At 41.3% G+C, this 23,591-nt stretch overlaps 1 protein-coding gene across 1 annotated transcript in view; it reads left to right on the forward strand.

Moving 5' to 3' along the window:
- Positions 1-23,591, forward strand: part of LOC109869324 (ephrin type-B receptor 2-like) — a 57,106-nt gene that overhangs the window by 29,116 nt on the left and 4,399 nt on the right. Inside the window, exons 3-13 of the mRNA XM_020459401.2 lie at positions 1,456-2,140; positions 15,503-15,658; positions 17,731-18,066; positions 19,039-19,163; positions 19,254-19,416; positions 19,564-19,737; positions 20,017-20,139; positions 20,503-20,750; positions 21,778-21,993; positions 22,729-22,878; positions 23,141-23,334. Coding sequence (XP_020314990.2) covers positions 1,456-2,140; positions 15,503-15,658; positions 17,731-18,066; positions 19,039-19,163; positions 19,254-19,416; positions 19,564-19,737; positions 20,017-20,139; positions 20,503-20,750; positions 21,778-21,993; positions 22,729-22,878; positions 23,141-23,334 — 2,570 coding nt within the window. The remainder of the gene's footprint in view (positions 1-1,455; positions 2,141-15,502; positions 15,659-17,730; positions 18,067-19,038; positions 19,164-19,253; positions 19,417-19,563; positions 19,738-20,016; positions 20,140-20,502; positions 20,751-21,777; positions 21,994-22,728; positions 22,879-23,140; positions 23,335-23,591) is intronic.

Below are 23,591 nucleotides of genomic sequence, written 5' to 3' on the forward strand. Positions count from 1 at the left end.
TTTGCAGATCCATTTTTGGATCGTCTCCAGTAGCAGCAACATGAGAAGGCCAATGTAGAACAACAACAACAACAGTATATCATGAATTTATACTTCCCCTATTTGTTTACCACCATGTTCATACAGCACTGTTGTGGGAAAACAATTAGGGGCAGTAATACTGTATATCAGGTCTTAGGCAGGAAAATAAATGCAGGTTGACATTTATTGTCATGAATCTTGCCCTAGAGGCAGAACTGAGTGATTTCCGGTAGATGGACCAGCTTCAAAATCACAATTGGCTATATCGTAAAAATGCATGAAAACAAAAATGTGCTTTTTGGTTTTAATTTAAGGTTTGGGTTTGGCATTAAGGTCAGCAGTGTGGTTAAGGTTAGAGTTAGGTTTAAAATCCAATTGTATGACTTTGTGGCTGTGCCAGCTAGCGACCACTCTGTAGAGCTGCCTCAAGGCAAAATTCATGACAATAAATTCCAACCTCCTCCTGGTGTAGGCGTTAGAGTTAATCAAAATAAACTTCTAAGTCAAAGTGATTTGGGGGAAATTTGCCTACTGATGCCTTTACTGTCAAATGGAAAGGGGGGAGTTTGAGGAATTGCAAAGTTGTTTTATTTATTATGTTGAAGGAAGATTTTCTTGTCATACTGAAATTAATCATTTATCAAGTGTGTGTGTGATGTAAGGAAGATAAACAATGTGAAAGCAGGTCAAGCCGCAAACCAAGTGATACTTCAAGGGAGTCTTATTGCTTAATAGTCTGACTGTCAGCTCTTTGTGCAAGCCTCCGAACAATGTAGCCCAGGAAGACAATTGTCTGACATGAAAATGTACTATTTTATGTTTGGTATCTACGGTCCACAGGAGGTTGGTGGTACCTTAATTGGGGAGGAGGGCTTGTGCTAATGGCTGGACAGAATAGGTTGAATGGTATCAAATACATCAAACACATGGTTTGATGCCGTAACATTCGCTCCGTTCCAGCCATAATTAAGAACCGTCCTCCCCACAGCAGCCTCCACTGAGCCATTATTAAGAGCCGTCCTCCCCTCAGCAGCCTCCACTGCTACGGACTGTGTTAGTAATTTTGAAGAGGTGTGAAGTCTGGCCCAGACAAAGGTCTAAAATAAAATGCAGAAATATAGCAATCTTATCTGATAACAATGTTATCTGACAGTTTATTAAATTGGATTTTGTAACTTAGAAACTTGTTGGAAAGTGTCAAATTGGATGATTTATGTATTTCAATTATATTTCATATCATATTGTTACCACATTTATTGTGATAATAACCATAATATGGGTTTTGGGGGTTTTATTGCCTTGAACAATAATACAATGACCAGTATTAAAATGACCAGTAATCAAATGTCCTGTTAAATTAACATGTTGACTGATGACTTGTTTTCACTGGTCATGGATGTTAAACTGACCTCTTGCTCTATCTGTCCCTGGCAGTGGGAGGAGGTGAGTGGATACGACGAGAACATGAACACCATCCGCACTTACCAGGTGTGCAATGTCTTTGACAACAACCAGAACAACTGGGTACGCACCAAGTACATCAGCCGGCGAGGGGCCCAGCGCATCCACGTGGAGATGAAGTTCTCGGTGCGGGACTGCAGCTCCATCCCCAGTGTCCCCGGCTCCTGTAAGGAGACCTTTAACCTTTACTACTACGAGACGGACTCAGACACGGCCAATAAGGTGTCCCCTGCCTGGATGGAAAACCCCTGGATCAAGGTCGACACCATCGCAGCCGACGAGAGCTTCTCCCAGGTGGATCTGGGCGTCCGAGTGATGAAAATCAACACGGAGGTACGAAGCTTTGGCCCTGTGTCACGCCAAGGCTTCTATCTGGCCTTCCAGGACTATGGTGGCTGCATGTCGCTCATCGCCGTGCGCATCTTCTACAGGAAGTGCCCCCGCGTGGTCCTGAACGGCGCTGTGTTCCCCGAGACCCTGTCAGGGGCGGAGAGCACCTCTCTGGTGGCAGCACGGGGCGTGTGTGTGCACAACGGGGAGGAGGTGGACGTGCCCATCAAGCTCTACTGTAACGGGGACGGGGAGTGGATGGTGCCCATCGGGCGCTGCATGTGCAAGGCTGGGCACGAGGCGTTGGAGAATGGCACCGTGTGTAGAGGTGAGAGCTGCTGACATAATGTGTTTACTGCTAATGTGGGTGTTTGGCCTTAGGGTCTACACATGTTGCAGAATGAGAAGGAGAGAGATATTGTTGTGGTCTCACTTTTATGTTTTCCAAGTTCCTCCCATATAGAAGTAATCATTATGTTTACTTGTGAGACTAATGATAAACCAGAGGATAGAGACATAAAGTGTCATGGACATAAGGACTTTGGTTTACTAACTACAGAAGTATTACTAGGGGAATGAAATTAATGCCCGGAAAGATGGATCAAGAACGTACTGTAAAGGGTAGAGTGTTGATGGTAATTAGGTCTTTAAACCGTAGACCTGTGTCCCAGCCAGCCTGGTCTCATAGACTGGAAGTGACATAGTAAATGTAATCCTGCATACTCAAATTATACTGAACAAAAATATAAACTCAACATGCAATAATTTAAAAAAATGTTACTGAGTTACAGTTCATATAATGAAATCAGTCCATTGAAATAAATTCATTAGGCTGAATCTATGGATTTCACATGACTGGGCAGGGGCGCAGCCATGGGTGAGCCTGGGAGTGCATAGACCACTCCCACAGTGGGAGCCAGGGCCAACCAATCAGAATGAGTTTTTCCCCACAAAAGGGCTTTATTACAGACAGAAATACTCCTCATTTTCATCAGCTGTCTGGGTGGCTGGTCTCAGACGATGCCGCAGGTGAAGAAGCCGGATGTGGAGGGCTGGAGTGGTTATATTTGGTCTGCGGTTGTGAGACCGGTTGGACGTACTGCCAAATTCTCTAAAACGATGTTGGAGGTAGCTTATGGTAGAACATGAACATTAAATTCTCTGGCAAAAGCTCTGGTGAACATTCCTGCATGCCAATTGCACACTCCCTCAACATTTGAGACATCTGTGGCATTATGTTGTGTGACAAAACTACACATTTTAGAGTGGACTTTTATTGTCCCCAGCACAAGGTGCACCTATGGAATGATCATGCTGTTTAATCAGCTTCTACATATGCCACACCTGTCAGGTGGATGGATTATCTTGGCAAAGGAGATATGCTCACTTAACAGGAATGTAAACAAATTTGTGCACAAAATTAAAGAGAAATCAGCTTTTTGTGCTTATGAAAAATATATAGGATCTTTCAGTTCAGCCTATGAAACATGTGACCAACACTTTACGTGTTGTGTTTATTTTTTTGTTCAGTATAATATAATTGGTTACATAAGGTTACTTAAGGCAAAAAACGAAAGTCAGGTGGTTGGTTAGGGTGGATGGATCGGTAAATTATGACATTATTATTATTGGAGTGTCTCGGATTTACATTTACTATGTTACGTCTACACCTGAGTCCAGGTTGCATCCTTACTTTCAAAGAGATCTCACTGTATGCCAAGAAAGCACTATCCCTGTCTCTTCACTTACCCCTAGTGTAGGGAGAGACAAGGAAAATGTCCTACTCACACACACACACACACACACACACACACACACACACACACACACACACACACACACACACACACACACACACACACACACACACACACACACACACACACCAGTGATGCAGTGTTAAAAAAATTGGTGTGTAAACGCTGATCGCCGTTCATGGTGAGTAAAGTACCACTCCCTATACTTTCAATAAAAGTGGGTTAACACTCAGGCAAAATAAAAAGGTGCGTAACCAGTGTTTATGTGTTTATTCTCCACTGCACCACTGTCACACACACACACCGTTAGACACGTCTAGACAACAGACAATTGTTACTCCTCTTTTTTTTCCTCTGTACCGGCGGATATGATTCCACTGAACGAGTGGGGAGTAAGAATGAAGAGAGACTTTTGGCAGCACCCTCCCTGCTGCCATTGACAGAATCTAAATGGGGGGAACTGATGGATGGAGATGGCTAACATCCTCAGCTGCCATGCGGCAGCAGTATGTCTCACTCATTTCCCCCTACAATAATCCCCTATAATTCCCTGCTTTAATGGTGGCCATAATATACTAATTATGAGCATGGGAGGGCTCATTTTCATGTGTCCCTGGTCATTTGATTAGAAATATCAAGCACTGCTAATGAAGCCCTTGACGACCCATTCTGCTATGTTTCATGGTGTGATGGTTTGTATCTTTGGGGGGAGGAGCACTTAAATAGCCAGGGGTAGCCAGTGGTATCACTGCACTTTAGTCATATTGTTACACCCAGTGATACCCAGTGACATTTCGTTTAGTCCTTTAGGAAGTCATTATTTGTGATTGTAATTTGACATGGCAGGCCTCGTATGACAATTGAATGAAAACAGAGACTTCATATCACCAGGCACCATCATACTTAGCTTTTATATATAGTCCATAGCCGACTCATATATTAATAACCTACAGTGAGCTCCAAAAGTATTGGGACAGTGAAACATTGTGTTTTTGTTTTGGCTCTGTACGCCAGCACTTTGGATTTGATATGATACAATGACTATGAGGTTAAAGTGCAGACTCTCATCTTTAATTTGAGGGTGATTTTCATTCATTTCCATTGGGCACAAAATAATCTGAAACACAACCAAAACAAGCAGCAAATGCATCCAACATGCGTGCTAGGATATAGGAACAAATACTCAACTTTAGACTATTTTAATACACATATAAGTGAATTTGTCCCAATCGGTTTGGTCCCCTAAAATTGGGGGACAGTGTACAAAAGTGCTGTGATTTCTAAACGATTCACCCGATATGGATGAAAATACTGTCAAATTAAAGCTGCTAATTTCATCCAAAGTGCTGGATGGATTACAGAGACAAAATAACAAAAAGATTGTTAATGTCCCAATACTTTTGGAGATCACTGAATACTTCCAGGTTTACATACAGTAAACAATGTTCGGACCAGAAATGCCATATGTTTGGAGGAAATACATGAATAGAGATTGCATTACCCCAGCTCCTCAGTCCCACATCCTAAAGGCGATAGCACAGCAAATACAGGCAAACATTTGAAAAATACTGTGATATGATATTTTGGCCATTTCGCCCAGCCCTACATACACCATAGGCATTTACACTGTCCTGTGGGGAAACCAGGGTTATCTCCTGCAACAGTGGATCTTGTCCTATGAATTTTGGCTTCTACAGAGAAGTCAATGGTCATTGAACATAATGACAGAGAGAGAAGTCACCTGCTGCCCCCAGTGTAAATAAAATGCTCAATTAGGTTCCTCTCATTCAACATCAGATTTACAAATCTTACATTGTAAATTACAATAAAATTCCGTATACATTTTTAAAAACATTTGTAGGGTTATTTGCAAAGAGTACACTACGCTTTATGTGAGAGATGTGCATGACTGCTTCTATACATGCAACATGGCAACACCCTGTAGTGTTTACCCCTCTCTTTCTCCATCCAACAGACATATGCTCCTATGGTATGCTCTGTCACACTCAGATTATTGGGTGTAAAATAGTAATTTGAGGCAAGCCATTGAAAAGGAAGTCTTTCTGAAAATTAAATGTCAGACTATGTTAGTGCAGACTCCCAAGCCCAAGTGTTTACTAACGGGTCAGGAGATCTGTAAATGCATGAGGGGCAAAGACTGTCCTCTCAATTCACCACCAATCCTACAAACATGGTGCATTAGACTCCCTCAGAAACTGAGTTACACACATCCCTCTTTTTCTCTCTCTGTCTTTCTGTCCTCCCCCTCTCTCACACACACAGTTGATACAGATGTGACCAATATATTGTCACCATTGGCACAATTCACTATTTCTTCAAAATTCACTATTTCTTCTATTTCTTTCATGCGTATTTTGTTTGATTTTCAACTATACAGCAACAAGAAAATCTTAACTGAACTTTAGTTTTTTCATTCACCAAAATGGCCTGGACTAAATTATTCAAACTTTAAATGATTGTGGTTGGAGGCAAGGGATTCTCATTTACTGGTAATTTATCTGTGATAAATTGCAGGAGTCTACAGGATTAAACTAGCCATTCAACTAGTTTTGAAAAGACAAATCAGAACATTCTGCTCCATTGCACTGCATTGTACATTTCTTGGTTGCCAATATATTTGACTTCATCGGTATGTTTTGACTTACCCAGAGTGTTCAAAGATTCACAGGGCTGGCTATGTAGAGGAGACAGAGTGATAATGGTGGAGGTGACCTATCGGGATATTGCTTTCAGTACCCCTGCCACTCCTGAAATCAGCTTCTCTGATACAAGTGCCTCTTCTTCGTCTCTGACAGAGCCTATTAGTGCAGACTGTGTGTTGTGTGTGCTTGCAAGTGGGCCTATTTATAGCCTATACGGTGGGGAAACACAAACAGCTTCTCGCCCTATTACGAGAATGTCCCCTCCGAATGTTAGCGACATTGCATGGCACTGGCTTTTCTCTACCTGCTACTGGACCAAAGTCAGGCACTGTTTAAAAATTGACCTTTGCTACATGTCCTGTTTTGTTAAACTCTTGATAAGGGCAAAGTAAAATGTTGACTGCTCCAGAATGGTATGCCACATCAGGTTGACTCATTCATTATTTCATTTTGTAAAGAGAAAGTGTCTAAAGAACATGATTATTTAGGTGTTTTCAGTTTCATTTTTTACTGTAGCATCACATAATGTAATCCAACACTTACATTTTTTTCAATCTATAGATATTTTGTAAAGTGACATCTATTTGCATAAGGCATATACCTAATTAAGCACTTAAAATCTTATAGAGTATTTGTAGGTTACCTGCATGTATATCTCCATATCAATTCTATTTCAAAACCTAGTTCGATTTCATCTTTCTAACTTCCAGTTCACATACAGTAGAATCTCCAGCCTAGATATCCTGTCAGTGTCTACATTTCCTGAACAGCCTGATAGGACAGAGAGCCAGACCTAATCTCTGCTGATTGGTGGCTGTCCACACAGTTGTTACTGGGGGCAACCCCTTTTGATGGAGTGCAGGTGTGCCGTTGTCATTGCCGACAGACTCATTGATCAAAGGTTTCTCGAGGAGCGGAGCTGTCGTCCCTCCGGCTCCAACTGCCTATCCAAGGATCTGCCTCGAACAGACACTTCCTGTCAGTGGCGATATCACTTCCTCCCGGCTCTCCTTTCTCTCTGCCGGGCCACGATGAGAGAAGTTGGGCACCAGAACGAGACAAAGGAGAGAGAGAAAAAACATTTTTTCTCTCTCTTATCCACCCTGTTACATGCCCTGGACTCAATATTTGTAAAGCATTCATTATTTGCGGTTGACCTATTCATTATGAAGTGATGTACACCCGATAATTACACACCCTCACCTACCAAAAGTCAAAGGTTTATGGACGTCGTTGACCATATAGGCTAATTAATGTAGCATGGCTGGGAATAGCCACGCAGAGAAGTGGGATGTCCTTGTGTAACAGTGTCAGTAAATGACAGTGTGCTCAGTGCTCTCGCACATCAACTAACACCTGCTCAGATAGGTGCTGCCAAAACCACATTGAAGGGAGCGGAGGGGCACTCACACCCACAGCACATAAAGCCATTGAAGTGATAATGACAGTCATTACAACATCAAAAACATCATCATAATGATAATACTTATAGAGTGATTATCATAAATGATGCTCAAACTTAACAGAATATTGATAGTTACATGGGAGGGTTGATCACAATACATTAAGTTAGATAAAATCAAATGAACAAGCTTTCAAAGGGACTCTGACTTTTGCGTAGTTTCCCAGTAAAGAGAGTGAGAGTATTTTGTAGGTTTCACCACAGTAACCAGCGTTTTTGTGGCAGCTGTGGACTCCAATGAGTCAGCAGTGGTGTAAAGCAGTTAAGTAAAAAATACAAAGTAAGTTGTTTTTTTAAGGTATCTGTACTTTACTTTACTATTTATATTTTTGCCTATTTTTACTTTTACTTAACTACATTCCTAAAGAAAATAATGTACTTTTTACTCCATACATTTTCCCTGACACCTGAAAGTACTACATTGTGAATGACAGGAAAATGGTCCAATTCACACATTTATCAAGAGAACATCCCTGGTCATCCCTACTGCCTCTGATCTGGCAGACTCACGAAACACAAATTATTTGTTTGTAAATCTCTTAACAATGCTAATGTTACTAGCTCTTAACAATGCTCATGTTGAATTGCTCATGTTGAATTTATACATCTTGAATCGATTCTATCGTGCCCAGAAACCTGTCAGAGTGTGCCCATGGTGGCTATCTGTCAATAACAATAAATAAATAAAAATAATTTTAGCAATTCCATTTACTTTTGAGTATATTAAGTATATTTATAACCAAATACCTTTAGACTTTTACTCAAGTAGTATTTTACTGGGTGACTTTTACTTGAGTCATTTTTTATTAAGGTGTCTTTACTTTTATTCAAGTATGACAATTGAGTACTTTTTCCACCACTGTGAGTCAGTCACTAACATACTCATTGAACCTTCCTCTGGTTCCTCTGGTTCTTTATGGATGGATGGTGTATTGCCTCCATAATGATCATGTCATATTTCATTTACACCATACAGTATAATACAATACTTTGGTTTACTTTATGCACTGTAGTGTATGTGATTTGTCTGTTTGACTATTTAGCCCATGTAAATAGCTTTCATTACTCTGAATTGATGCTCTATTTTCTCATGTTTTGAAGGGAACCATGTTTTAACACCTACTCGCCACACCTTACGTCAGTGGGAATGCCAACGCCTCTGTTTCTATGTCTAATATGATTTGACACTGTTCTCGTGGTCACACATTTACGGATCACTCACCCGCTAGTGTACACACCTGGACACACACACACACACACACACTGTACACAATGTACACATGCATCAATACACATACACACTTACAGGCGTGCGCAGACACACACAGACTCACTCACACCACAGTACACTAGTAAGACCAAGAGATCTAAAAAAACAATAACAGCAAATAACAGCAAAAAGAAATGGGTTCTTATTACAGGTGACAAAGGAAGCAGGAAAATCACCTCTTGAGACCGGTATTTCAGGCGACCGGGAGAATATTGAAATAATAAAGGCAAACACAGATGAATAGATATATGAAAAATGGAAGAGGTGTTCCCTGAATGGACAGTTAACACTACTTATTTCTTTACTCAGGGCATGAAACTGCTGAGCCATAAAAGTACAATCAGCTTGATGTTAAAGACTGCTCTATTCACAGCCGTATATGAAACTGCTTTTTGTGTGTGTGTGCGTGTGTGTGCGCGTGTGCGCGTGTGTGTGTGTGTGTGTGTGTGTGTGTGTGCGCGCCGATAAGCAGTAAGGTTCTGATTAGGGCTGTTACGGTGACCGTATTACCGCCCCACCGGCGGTCACGTGTCATGACGGCAGTCAAATTCCACGTGACCGTTTAGTCACGGTAATTAGGCTTCTCCAAGCTCTGATGCTGCTGATGGTCATTAGTAGCCTACCGAACTTACCAACTTCCCTGGTACCCCGCTCTCTATTGTCCCTGTAATCGAAAATCTAATCAAACACTTGATAGCCCATTGCTCAACATTTCTATAGGCGATGCAATTGTGTGAGAATACAGAGTGATGGCCTTAATTAAAAAGAGGAGGATCCCATCAGCTTTCTATAGGCTAGGCCTACTATATTTATTTCTCAACTTTTCTAATATTAAGCACATTGCTTCTCTTTACAACACGAGTAGAGCCTACCTGGAGGAAAAGCATCCTCCATTTGCTATTTAAGTGTATAGACATGTCATTTTTCCTCTTTCCCTACTGTATTTAATTAATTTATTTATTTTGCTCCTTTGCACCCCATTATTTTTATTTCTACTTTGCACATTCTTCCATTGCAAATCTACCATTCCAGTATTTTACTTGCTATATTGTATTTACTTCGCCACCATGGCCTTTTTTTGCCTTTACCTCCCTTCTCACCTCATTTGCTCACATCGTATATAGACTTGTTTACACTGTATTATTGACTGTATGTTTGTTTTACTCCATGTGTAACTCTGTGTCGTTGTATCTGTCGAACTGCTTTGCTTTATCTTGGCCAGGTCGCAATTGTAAATGAGAACTTGTTCTCAACTTGCCTAACTGGTTAAATAAAGGTGAAAAAAAAAATAATAATATCTAAACAAATTTCACACATATATTATTTAGTATATGTAAAAACAAGATTACATTTAGAATAGTGTGATAATATTAGCCTATCACTTGTGAATGATGCCCAGCTTAATGGAAAACAGCACGCTTTTTTTGCAAATCATAGTCACACACCTCATGTAGCCTTTAAAAAAAATACTCAAATGTATCCCTTATTTTACCAGGTAAGTTGACTGAGAACATTCTCATTTACAGCAACAACCTGGGGAATAGTTACAGAGGAGCTGGGGATGATTAGGTGACCGTGATGGTATGAGGGACAGCTTGGGAATTTATCCAGTACACCAGGGTTAACACCCCTACTCTTACGATAAGTGCCATGGGATCTTTAGTGACCACAGAGAGTCAGGACACCTGTTTAACGTCCCATCCGAAAGACAGCACCCTACACAGGGCAATGTCCCCAATCACTGCCCTGTGGAATTGGGATATTGTTTTTAGACCAGAGGAAAGGGTGCCTCCTACTGGCCCTCCAACACCACTTCGAGCAGCATCTGGTCTCCCATCCAGGGACCAACCCTTCTTAGCTTCAGAAGCAAGCCAGCAGTGGTATGCTGCAGCCAAAATATTTAGATAAAATATGTATCAGAATTAAAGTGGCCAAGTAACTTCTTAAAATGAAGCACATTAATCTGCTTTACAATGGCTGTAGAGCCTAACTGGCATACATACACAGCAAGTGAGTTTCAAGTTTGGGGAAGATCATTTCACCATAAAATGCACCTTTATAATAAAAGCACTATATGCATAATCACATTTGTGGTCACTTTTGAGAATGGTGTTTTCCTGCTACTGGAACATACGAGCATATAGCCTACTGCCGTGTGTGCGTTGCTGCACTTATAATGTGAAGAAATAGCCTAATAGTTGATCAACATTTTAAGCTAAACGTTCTCATCTGTTTCACCAGGTACATTGCTTAAATGCTTAAAACAGTTTTTTTTTATGCTAGTGGTTGTATTCATTTGGGATCTATTGCATCTGACTATGGACGGTGGAATATGTATTTCTCTCCCAAAATACAATAGGTCAACTTTTGTACAATTGGGGATAGTAGATTGACATAGGCTAGTGCTTTTGTTGTTCGTTAGGCCTACTCATCTTGTTGGCTGACGGAAATTAAATGTGGATAGTTTTTCCAATATCTTCAATATGCACCTCGGAATTGGATAAAATAATATAATATAATGCCATAGAACTGCTAAATGAACTAGTGTAGCCCACATCCATTTGGCAGAGCCAGATCAGGACCTAATATAAGGACAACTCAAAGTATGCTATTCTGTTCTTCTGAAATATACATTTTCTTCATAACATGTTTCTTTAGACCTGTTTAAAATAAGTAATGGATTTATTGTAATGGTGTAGGCTGTATTACATGGATTTATTGTAATGGTGTAGGCTGTATTACATGGATTTATTGTAATGGTGTAGGCTGTATTACATGGATTTATTGTAATGGTGTAGGCTGTATTACATGGATTTATTGTAATGGTGTAGGCTGTATTATATGGATTTATTGTAATGGTGTAGGCTGTATTACATGGATTTATTGTAATGGTGTAGGCTGTATTACATGGATTTATTGTAATGGTGTAGGCTGTATTACATGGATTTATTGTAATGGTGTAGGCTGTATTATATGGATTTATTGTAATGGTGTAGGCTGTATTATATGGATTTATTGTAATGGTGTAGGCTGTATTACATGGATTTATTGTAATGGTGTAGGCTGTATTATATGGATTTATTATAATGGTGTAGGCTGTATTATATGGATTTATTGTAATGGTGTAGGCTGTATTACATGGATTTATTGTAATGGTGTAGGCTGTATTATATGGATTTATTGTAATGGTGTAGGCTGTATTACATGGATTTATTGTAATGGTGTAGGCTGTATTATATGGATTTATTGTAATGGTGTAGGCTGTATTATATGGATTTATTGTAATGGTGTAGGCTGTATTACATGGATTTATTGTAATGGTGTAGGCTGTATTACATGGATTTATTGTAATGGTGTAGGCTGTATTACATGGATTTATTGTAATGGTGTAGGCTGTATTACATGGATTTATTGTAATGGTGTAGGCTGTATTATATGGATTTATTGTAATGGTGTAGGCTGTATTATATGGATTTATTGTAATGGTGTAGGCTGTATTACATGGATTTATTGTAATGGTGTAGGCTGTATTACATGGATTTATTGTAATGGTGTAGGCTGTATTACATGGATTTATTGTAATGGTGTAGGCTGTATTACATGGATTTATTGTAATGCGTAGGCTGTATTACATGGATTTATTAGACTTTTTAAAATGTAAATGTTCCAAAGGTCTGCATCGGTGGCTTGTAGACTGTGTGTGGAAGCCAGGAGATGCTAAATGTGTTTATGTTAATTAACGGTAAATTATAGTGAGACTGGCAGTTATTTGCTTGACAATCATTGGCTGACAAAATTTCATGACCGCCACAGCCCTAGTTCTGATCGAGCCATTAAGACACATTATTTAATTATTATTTTACAATACCATTGTATTTCAGAGTACTTCACCATTAAAGGAGCATCTCGCAGCATGGTAAAAAAAAATGCAGTACATATTGTGCTCTTCTATTGCGCGTGCGATAATGTCTGGTGTTTGCACGAACTTCTTTGTCTTTGCAATATCGCAAACGGGCGTGGCTGTTTCACCATTAAGGATTACAGATTTAAATAAAATGATATGTTTTTAATGGTGAGCAAGCATTGTACCATTTCTTTGATTTGTATTTTATTATATTAGATGAGTTTATTTGTTTAGTATTCACATGCACAGGGTATTTGTAAATGCAGGGTACAGTGAAATTCTTAGAATGTCCGAGAGGGAATGTCCATAGGGGGAGCAGCAGGGAGGGATATGAGAAGTGGATGATACAACATTTGGTTGCACCTCAGAGTTGTTGGTTGAGCCCCCTCCACTTCTATCCATATTTTACAGTATCTGAAATGAATTTGATAGAGAGCTATGAATGCTTGGTGATACGGTACGCTCATCCATTTCTAACAGGCAAAATCAATGTTCCACCACAAGCCTCAGATGACCCATTTCAGATATGTCAATAGCTCTCCACAAGATTTAATGATGGCTGTTATTTAGCCTTTAGTTTGCTATTCATTACTGTACTGTAGGATTCATAACACATTTATCTCTGGAGGGTGGTGTTGTGGTATAAATAGAATTTCATAGAAATAGAATGAGTAGAATGGGAAAAACACCTGAGACCACTGTCATTTGAATGCACCCTCAGTGACTTCAAAGGGGAAACCCATTCTAGTAATTATATTTCTATGGTGGTAGGATCTAGGACCCAAGATCCAGGGGCTGGGATGACATTGGTCCATACTATATTTGAGTGTGCAACTTTCTTCCTTTATTGAATGACTCTCTGTCATAGAACTGTCAATCCCCTCTCCTTTTTCTCCCCCTTCAGTCCTCCTCTCTATCTGGGGCTAGCCATGGGGGTTCCCTGGACCCTCTGCCAACAGACTCTTCCTTTTGTCTCGTCACACTGGCTGTCCTTTGACCGCCTAGGATTCCTAGAGCTTCTCATTGTGGAAGTGGAAGACAGGACAGTTATTCAAAGAGGGATGATGTGAGATACCTCCCACTGGGCAGAAACTGGTTGAATCAACCATGTTTCCATGTAATTTCAACAACAAAATTCAATGTGAGGACGTTGAATCAACTTGGAAAACTGATTGGAAAAAGTCATCAACTTAAGGAACTTTAAACCTAAATACAATGACAGGGCGATTTTCTTTTCTTTCATATTGAATTAACGTTAGTGGAGAATTCAACCAAATGTAAATCGAAACTCGACGTTGAACTGACGTCTGTGCCCAGTGGGTTTGTTAGGGAGTGTTTGGACCTCTTGGGAAATAAGACAAAACCTAAATGAATTCAATAAGATGAAACATGTTTTAAAAGAGACAAACACTCTTTCAATACAAGAGAATAATGTGGTAATAGTGGGTATAATAAATATACTACTGTATATATTTGTTCTCACTGGCAAGACACAGACTGGATAAATGCACCCCAGAGAGGGCTGGGATAGACTACCACGTCTCTGCCAGTGTCAGACAGTCAGAGGATGTGTCCCAAGTGGCACCCTATTCCTTTATAGTGCACTACTCTTGACTAGAGCCCTATGGGCCCTGGTCAAAAGTAGTGTACTATATAGGGAATAAGGTGCAATTTGGGACAAATACAGAAAGTTGAGGAAGTGCCAGCCAGGGATCTAATTACTTTCACACCATCTTGATTGGATTAGCTTGCAAAGCTGGAGGCTGTAGTAACCTTTACACATTTATTTTACCCTTATTTTACCAGGTAAGTAGACTGAGAACACATTCTGATTTACAGAAACAATCTGTGAAGTACTGTAGTTACAGGGGAATGGAGGGGGGATGAATGAGCCAATTGGAAGCTGGGGATGGCCAACTGACTTGCCTAGTTAAATAAAGGTTAAATAAAATAAAACATAAAAGATGGTATTTCACGTCACTTACCCCTGTTTCAGATGACACACTCCATGGTTTTTGTAGGATATTGGTTAGCAGTATGTGCTGTTTGGAACAAAGGGTTCTACACAAACTACAAGTGTACAGTGAGACATTGTGGGAAATCATGGAGGAGAATATTGATGGAGAGTAGTAGCCTCAGAGTAGTAGCCTCCTATGGTGGTAATATTCTGCTACCGATCCCAATAAGATTTGCTACTGATCCCATTCTCTCTCTTTAAACCCTACTTCAACACAGTTGTAGAATATGTATAACCATTCAATTCCAGACCTCCAGATATCAAAGTCTCTTTGACTACGCCTCACTCTGTTCTTCCAGAGTTTAAAATGCCATGAGACAAAAACCTGAATAGCAACAAGCCTCAGACTCCTGGAAGGTATATTTTATTAACCATATGAAGAAGGACATGCCAAAGCGTATTATGTCTGTGCATTTCAAGACCAATATTTTATTATATGTCTGGAAATGTGTCTTTCTATCGACTCTGTACCCTTTTTCCTCTCAAGCTGTCATGTTGTAAGATGTCTGGAGTATGCCATTTTATGTCACTTTAGTATAATAAGTTCATTCATAAACTCTCTCTCTCTCTCTAACTCCCTCTGTCTTCCCCTCTCCCTCACTCTCTCTCATCTGCAGCGTGTGGCTCGGGGTTCTTTAAGTCTTCCCAGGGGGACCACCTGTGTCTCCAGTGTCCCATCAACAGTCGCACCACCAACGAGGGGGCCACCAACTGTGTGTGCCGCAACGGGTACTACCGCAGCGACTCGGATCCCCCGCAGATACCCTGCACCAGTAGGTTTCTAGTCCTTACAGTTCCACATACTCTCCATGGGTGGTACTACACAGTGTTAAGGAAAGACACAGTAGAGATTATCATACAGCAGTCTATTTAGTAGGCTTTTGTGTATATAAGAATTGCATAAAAATTCACATTTTAAATAATTAATTGACAAATGCTCCCAGGACATTATGGGCCATTATCAATTGTTGAATTGAGTTTTCATTTTGTCTATGAATTTACTAACAGAATCCATCAGCTCAACCCTAATAATGTAAATGCAGGCCTTATGTGGCATTCACTATAAAAAATGCACCTGTCTAGCGAAAACAGAATGATTCTGATATACTGTATGTTGTGCATAATGCAATGAGCACAAACAAAAGTGCTAACCTTAAGCCAAATCTTTTCAACTTTCACTTTTGTACCAAGACTCCAGCTCCACTCATACATTTTCACATAAAAAATACCAAAGTCATACATTCTTCTAGGCGCCCAAGGGCGAAACAAGGGTTATGTTTCATTCCAACAGCACTGAACTGTTGGAATGTCCCTTCCATTCTCTTCCATTGGTGCACCAGTCCGACAAGGACCTCAGAGAAAATATCCTGAGAGATTTGCATAAGCCCTTCCATTATGAAGGGGGCAGCTGTTTTGAATGTGAAAATGGGGTCTCGGTCACAAATGGCACCCTTTTGCTTTTATAGTGCACTACTTTTGACCAGAGCCCTATGGACACCCTATGGGCCCTGGTGAAAAGTAGTGCACAAAAAAAGGCAATAGGGTGTCATTTGGGATGTAGCCAGGGCCACAATGGAGATATGGCCCTCAGCGGTCTCTCTCTAATTGAAGAGGCAGAAATGAGCATGCAGGGGCATTCATTGTGTCTCTCAGATTCCACCAGGACGCTAGTTAACTACCACACTGCTCTTTTCATCGCTCTCTCTTCCTTCTATAGAAAAGTTGATCAGAAGCCTGATGGACGTGAATGGAGCTCATGCAAATGAATTTAGTGTCTGAATAAAAGTTACATATCACAACATTTCTATTTGAAATATTTTGGACATCAGAGCAACCTTGAGGTAATCTTATTTGAGTCAGAAAAATAACTTCATATGATATATACAACCTTGCAGAGAGCATATCCAACCGACTGTCTCTTAGAAAAAAATACAAACATTTGGAACCAAGACTAAAAAACAACTGATGTTGGCACAAGATGGAGGGAAAGTTAACGAAAATATACGCTTAATCCAGTATAAACTAATGTATTGAATTTATTATACAAGAGACAAAATTCACAAATGCTGCAGCACAATGACAGAGTCATGTCTTAAGTGTAACACGAATGATGACTCAATAACCCATGCTTTCTGGGAATGCTAGAAAGTCCGGAAGTTGTGGGCGGAGCTAGAAAGTTGGCTGTCAGAAGTATTAACAATGTAACCTTTTATTCCGTCTGTCTGCATATTGTAAGACATGTCATATTGGGGTCTAATGACATACAGGATGGGTTGGACCATTCTCTTCTCATCACTCATCTTGAAAAAACATATGCTAAAAGCTTGGAAATCTGTCAATGGGCCATCATTATCACAAAGGAAAAATCACATGATTTATTATTTAAATATTAAAAGTGTGTGGGCTGCAGAGAGAAGCAAAATGCAGTTTCAGGCCATGTGGTTGGGAAGTGATACATGCACTAGAGATGGGGGGGGGGGGGCTAGTGGGTCTGGGCAGGAGTGATGTAGTAGATGTTTGCATGTATATGTTTTGTATTGTTTATAAAAGAACAAACACAAAAAAAATGGTGTCCGATTATTGAAATGTGGAGACTAGTTTTGTGACCTACTGTATACTACTTTAACCACACAGAGTTCATTTATTACAGAGTTAACCAGCGGTCAACAACCCTGATGCTGGAGAGCTATAGTACAGGGTGGAGAGCTATAGTACAGGGTGTGGGTTGGGTTGGAATCAGACCCTGAATCCCCTGTAGCTCCTTATGACCACTGTCTGGAGTATAAACCTCATCATCACTGATCCTCCCTGAACTCTTCTTTATCTCCCCCCTCTCCTCTGACAGCCATCCCCTCCGCGCCCCAGAGTGTAATCTCGATCGTGAACGAGACGTCCCTGAGGTTGGAGTGGAGCACGCCACGCGATGGCGGGGGCCGCGAGGACGTGGTCTACAACATCATCTGTAAGAGCTGTGGAGGGGGCCGGGGAGGCTGTACACGCTGCGGGGACAACGTCCAGTTCATCCCTCGTCAACTGGGCCTGACGGAAACCAGCGTCCACATCAGTGACCTGCTGGCCCACACGCAGTACACCTTTGAGATCCAAGCGGTCAACGGGGTCTCCGACCAGAGCCCCTACTCACCACACTACTCCTCAGTCAACATCACCACCAACCAGGCCGGTAAGGGAGACAGCCATTCATTCACTCTCCTCTCAAAGTACTGCGTTCCAGTGTGAAGTTCAGTGAAGAGATATTATCCGGAGTGTGTTCAGTCTGATAAGGAGAGGCACAGGAAATATTACACCTAATATGGGTTTAGATATTTTGACGGTATTTTGCAATGGCAAGATCTGTATAAGTAAACCTGTATGTCATGTAGTACCAATGAACAATGTCTGTGTAAGGATGCCTAAGCAATGTTTATGATGTCTGCCTGAAAAATTTAGTGACATATGTGTGACCCTTATTAGTATTGAGTGAGTTCAATTGCATTTAGGGCACTTGAAATGCAGTATTCAGACATGATTTACAGCGTTATTTGTTGAGGTTCAAATTTCAAATGGACTGGGTGTTAGGTAGTGTTGGTATTAGGGCCAGGCTATACACTTTCTACTCTCTGCCCTTAACACTGTAGTCTTTTCTCCACTGCACTAGATGTCAGTCCTAATTACTGTCTGGGATGGGACTGTGAAAAGAGCAAACTCAGGTTCCCATGAGCCCCAGTGTTTTTACAGGGTATAACCGAAAGCACTAATGTTACATAAACATGCCCTAATTAAGCCCTCATTAGGAAATACCTTGTGTGTGTGTGTGTCTTTGCCGGCAAAGTGAATATTTCACACACCAGAGTGAAAACAAATACATTATTACGATTAGTATTTTCAGTGAATGGGTGACTGTAATAATACTCAATAAACCATCTCCGATGCTCCTGGCTCTTTTGTTCCTTGCTGCATCATTAGTCTTGTTCTTGATTACCAGGGGATTTGAAAGCTTCTTCCTAGTGTTGTAGTAATGTCACTAACCTTAACCCTTCTCTCTCTCTCTCTCTCTCTCTCTCTCTCTCTCTCTCTCTCTCTCTCTCTCTCTCTCTCTCTCTCTCTCTCTCTCTCTCTCTCTCTCTCTCTCTCTCACTCACTCACTCACTCACAGCACCATCAGCCGTGTCGATTATGCACCAGGTGAGCCGGACACCTGACAGCATCACTCTCTCCTGGTCCCAACCGGACCAGCCCAACGGCCTCATACTGGACTATGAGCTGCAGTACTATGATAAGGTGAAGTCAGTTGACAGGTTTTACTGCTGTAATTCAAACAGTGAGCCGATCCAGTCTTACACCCTCTGTGTGTGTGTCTGTGTGTTCCAGAGCATGGCGGAGTGGAACTCATCGGTGGTGCGCAGTCAGACTAACACAGCAGTCATCCGTGGCCTGAAGCCCGGAGCTATATACGTCTTCCAGGTACGGGCTCGAACAGTGGCCGGATTTGGACGCTTCAGCGGAAAGATGTACTTCCAGACCATGACCGAAGGTACGCCATTCGAACCAGTGTTTTTCAAACACTTTTGAATTACATTGCCGAGTATATGGTATAGTCCCAAAAGTTCAACATTACAGAGTAGGCCAACCTTGTAGACGTTAATATGAGGAATGGGTTTGTTTTGTTGTGTATTTGCAGAGGAGTACAAGTCCAGCTTTCAGGAGAAGCTCCCCCTCATCATTGGCTCAGCTGCTGCAGGTGTGGTCTTAATCATCGCTGTCGTCGTATTGGTCATCGTCTGCAATCGAAGAAGCTCTGAGAGAACAGAATCTGAATACACCGACAAGGTCCAGCACTACACCAGTGGCCACAGTGAGTAGCATGGTTTACAGACAACCTTCTATCCATGGGAAATGGGTTGAAAAGTGGAGTGAACCATTTGTTAAGGAATAACACTACCATCCTGGGGACAGTGGTGACATTTCCATTAGATGTGGAGTACTGGAAGTTAAAGGTTACTACTACTGTAGCTAACCACCTGTATCAGGTCTAAGCCCAGGCAAGGTTCCAGCTACTGTTTTCTGTAGCCAATACATACTGCCAGGCTGTATATTATGCATATCCTCTGTTTTTTCTGTTTCTCCTTCCAAGTGTCTCCAGGAATGAAGATCTATATTGATCCCTTCACTTATGAGGACCCCAACGAGGCAGTGAGGGAGTTTGCCAAAGAGATTGACACCTCCTGTGTCAAGATCGAGCAAGTCATTGGCGCAGGTAAAAAATCAACCGGTGAAGGTGAAAACCCTATATACTGTACATTATAACATATACGTAATAACACAGATTGAGCTTAGTCCTGGACTAAAAAGCATTCTCAATGAAGATTCTCAGTTGAAAGCACTTTTGAGTCCTTGACTAGACTTAATCTGTGTCTGGGAAACTGGCCTATAAAATGTTATATTGATATACAGTGTGGATTAAACCTAATAATACATCTTGTACATTTTTCTTACAGTACATTTAAGATATCCAAGTGACAGTCCCATGTCATAGCACTTGGATACATCTTATAGTGGTGTATCAGAGTCCTTTGCTGATGGACAGTATATCTGAAACCTGAACCTCTTTATTGTTCAGGAGAGTTTGGGGAAGTGTGCAGCGGGAACCTGCGTCTCCCTGGGAAGAGAGAGATCCTGGTGGCCATTAAGACACTGAAGGTGGGCTACACAGAGCGCCAGAGGCGGGACTTCCTGTCTGAGGCATCCATCATGGGTCAGTTTGACCACCCCAACATCATCCACCTGGAGGGTGTGGTTACCAAGAGCGCCCCCGTCATGATCATCACTGAGTTCATGGAGAACGGATCGCTGGACTCCTTCCTCAGGGTCAGTACAGATGTAGGATCTTAATTTGATTACCTTGTTAGAGGAGAAGTTTCCTAGTGTATTTTGAGGTTTAAAAAGGCTTCTGAAGTTCTGCAATTTCCACAACATTGTTTGCACTTTATTTAAACCCCACAAATCGATATGATGACGTTGAATCAACATGGAAAAGTAATTTGATTTGCAAAAAGTCATCAATGTAAGAGCATTTTGAATTAATCCAATGATATGGTGAAATGTTTAGTTCTTCAGTTTATTTAGTAAATATTTTCTTAACTCATTCACCTGTTGTATTCAGTGCATGTGACAAATAAAACATGTGAGCATGAAGTACCTAAATGACATGAACTACGTGCACCGGGACTCCTGTCCTTTTCTACTTTCCTTACTTCTTCCAAACATGTATCTGGTTAAAATACATCAGGTGGCTTTCACCTGTCTTGTCTTTTGGATCAGTGCAAACAAATGGAAAGTCGACTAGATTAGGAAATGAGTTGAGGAGTACCTAAAGGCTAGATCTCTGCCTTATCTCATGAGTGAATTTCAGAGATAATAGAATCAAAACTATATTTAGATGTGAAGCATTGTAGGTCATATGAAATATCACAGTAACCATACAGATTTTTCAACTGTTTTCAACATCTAGAACCCAATGGATTCAAGAACACAGTGGCTGTCTCTTCTTCACATCTACACTTAATAGCTTTTAGTTTTTTGATTAGCTCTGGTGGGTCCCTCCCGGGCTGGCCCAGGTGTGAGGTGTGTAGAGTAGGCTTAATTAGATCCGGTGAGCTCACAGATCCAGGTGAGAGGATCAACCAGACGCTCAATTTTGTGTGGCTAACAATGCTAGGGGAACTAATATGAGAACCAGCCACATTTTTTGGAATGTGTAACACATATCAGAGAATATAGCGTACAACATAACATAGCATAACACTGCTTAATATAGCTTAACACATCAGTATGGCATATCATAGTATAACATAACATAGCATAGCAATATAACATTTCAGTGTTTTTTTTAAAGCAAAATGACGGGCAGTTCACGGTGATCCAGCTGGTGGGCATGCTACGTGGCATTGCGGCGGGCATGAAATACCTAAATGACATGAACTACGTGCACCGGGACCTTGCTGCCCGCAACATCCTGGTCAATAGTAACCTGGTGTGTAAGGTGTCTGACTTCGGGCTCTCGCGGTTTCTGGAGGAAGACACATCAGATCCCACCTACACCAGCGCCCTGGTGAGTGTGGTTCTGTCCCAAAATCCATACTTCCATACTATATAGTATGAAGCAATGTATTTTGGGCAAGTTAGACCCCACAAACACCAGTGTCCTGGTGAGTATGGCTCTGTTCCAATCATAGGAATAGATTATATTTCTATGGTTCCAATTTACACACTAGAATACCACTTATTATGAAGCAATGTATTGGGCATGCATTCTAAGTGGTATGCTAGTATGGAAATGTATCAGGTTTGAGATTATACATGCAGGATGCATCCTAGTAGTCTAATGTGGCTTCCTTTTCTCAGCTCATTCCTTTCATCACCACTGATTTGCAAGCATAGGACACAGGAAAGCAATATCAGTGTCTTAACAAAGGATTTGCTTTTACCTGTCCAGTGCTATCAGATCAGTGCAGAAGAAGACAATGAAACATCGCCACTTCTTGAGACTACTGAGATCCACCCAAAACCTATGCTTTATTTGCGGGCTGCAGTCTGGTTTTCTACCCTTATCCTCAAGTGTGCACTGAAGTACTCCTTATAGATTTAAAGAAATGGTCTGGTTTAAGAAATATGGTGGAAACGAAGTCACTCTGGAGAAGATGATCTGCTTAATGACCAAAATGTAACTCCCTTCAGGCATATTTGCACCAATCCAATACTTCTAAATGCATGAGGGGAGTGACCAAGTGCACGGTCCTGGCTGAAGGGTAGAGAATTGGTACGAAACACTTGTCTGTCTTTACAGGGAGGGAAGATCCCTATACGATGGACCGCCCCGGAAGCCATTCAGTACAGGAAGTTCACCTCCTCCAGTGATGGGTGGAGCTATGGCATCGTCATGTGGGAGGTGATGTCATACGGAGAGAGGCCCTACTGGGACATGAGTAATCAAGATGTGAGTATCCAGGAGGAGTCATTATCATCATCGTTTCACCTACAATATTTAGTCCTAAAGCAGATTGTTGCAGTCACTTGGAGAAAACAGAGAGAAAAGGGGGGAGGCAGCAATTGAGACAAAGAGACACATTCAGAGAGAGAGAGACTGAGACAGTCTCACTATACATTTGATTCAGGCTGTATTAACCACATGGAAAGACCAACAATTTAGGCCAAGGCCTCTATTCATTTTCGTATCAATCTGTGCCAATGCCCTGTAGGTGATCAATGCCATAGAGCAGGACTACCGGTTGCCCCCGCCCATGGACTGTCCTAGTGCCCTGCACCAGCTCATGCTGGACTGCTGGCAGAAGGACCGCAACAACCGGCCCAAGTTCAGCCAGATTGTCAACAACCTGGACAAGATGATCCGCAACCCCAACAGTCTGAAGGCCATGACGCCGCTGTCATCAAGGTAAGGCACTCACGGGCTGTGTCCCAGTCATCTTAAATAGCTTCCATCCTTTCCTCATCTCCTTTCCACAATGCCGACCACACATTTTAGTGGACTCTCCAGTCCAAGGAAAGGACTTAAGGAAAGGAAGCTGTAAAGGACAGACTCATGCACTGTTTCGTCTGAGGCTCTTTGATTCACTGTTTCTTTCTCTTTGATCCTTTGTTTTGGGTTCTCACTGGGTTCTCAATGGATTTGTTTGGGTTCTCAATGGATTT

Source organism: Oncorhynchus kisutch, linkage group LG24, assembly GCF_002021735.2.
Source record: "Oncorhynchus kisutch isolate 150728-3 linkage group LG24, Okis_V2, whole genome shotgun sequence".
NCBI classification, from domain to species: Eukaryota; Metazoa; Chordata; class Actinopteri; order Salmoniformes; family Salmonidae; genus Oncorhynchus; species Oncorhynchus kisutch.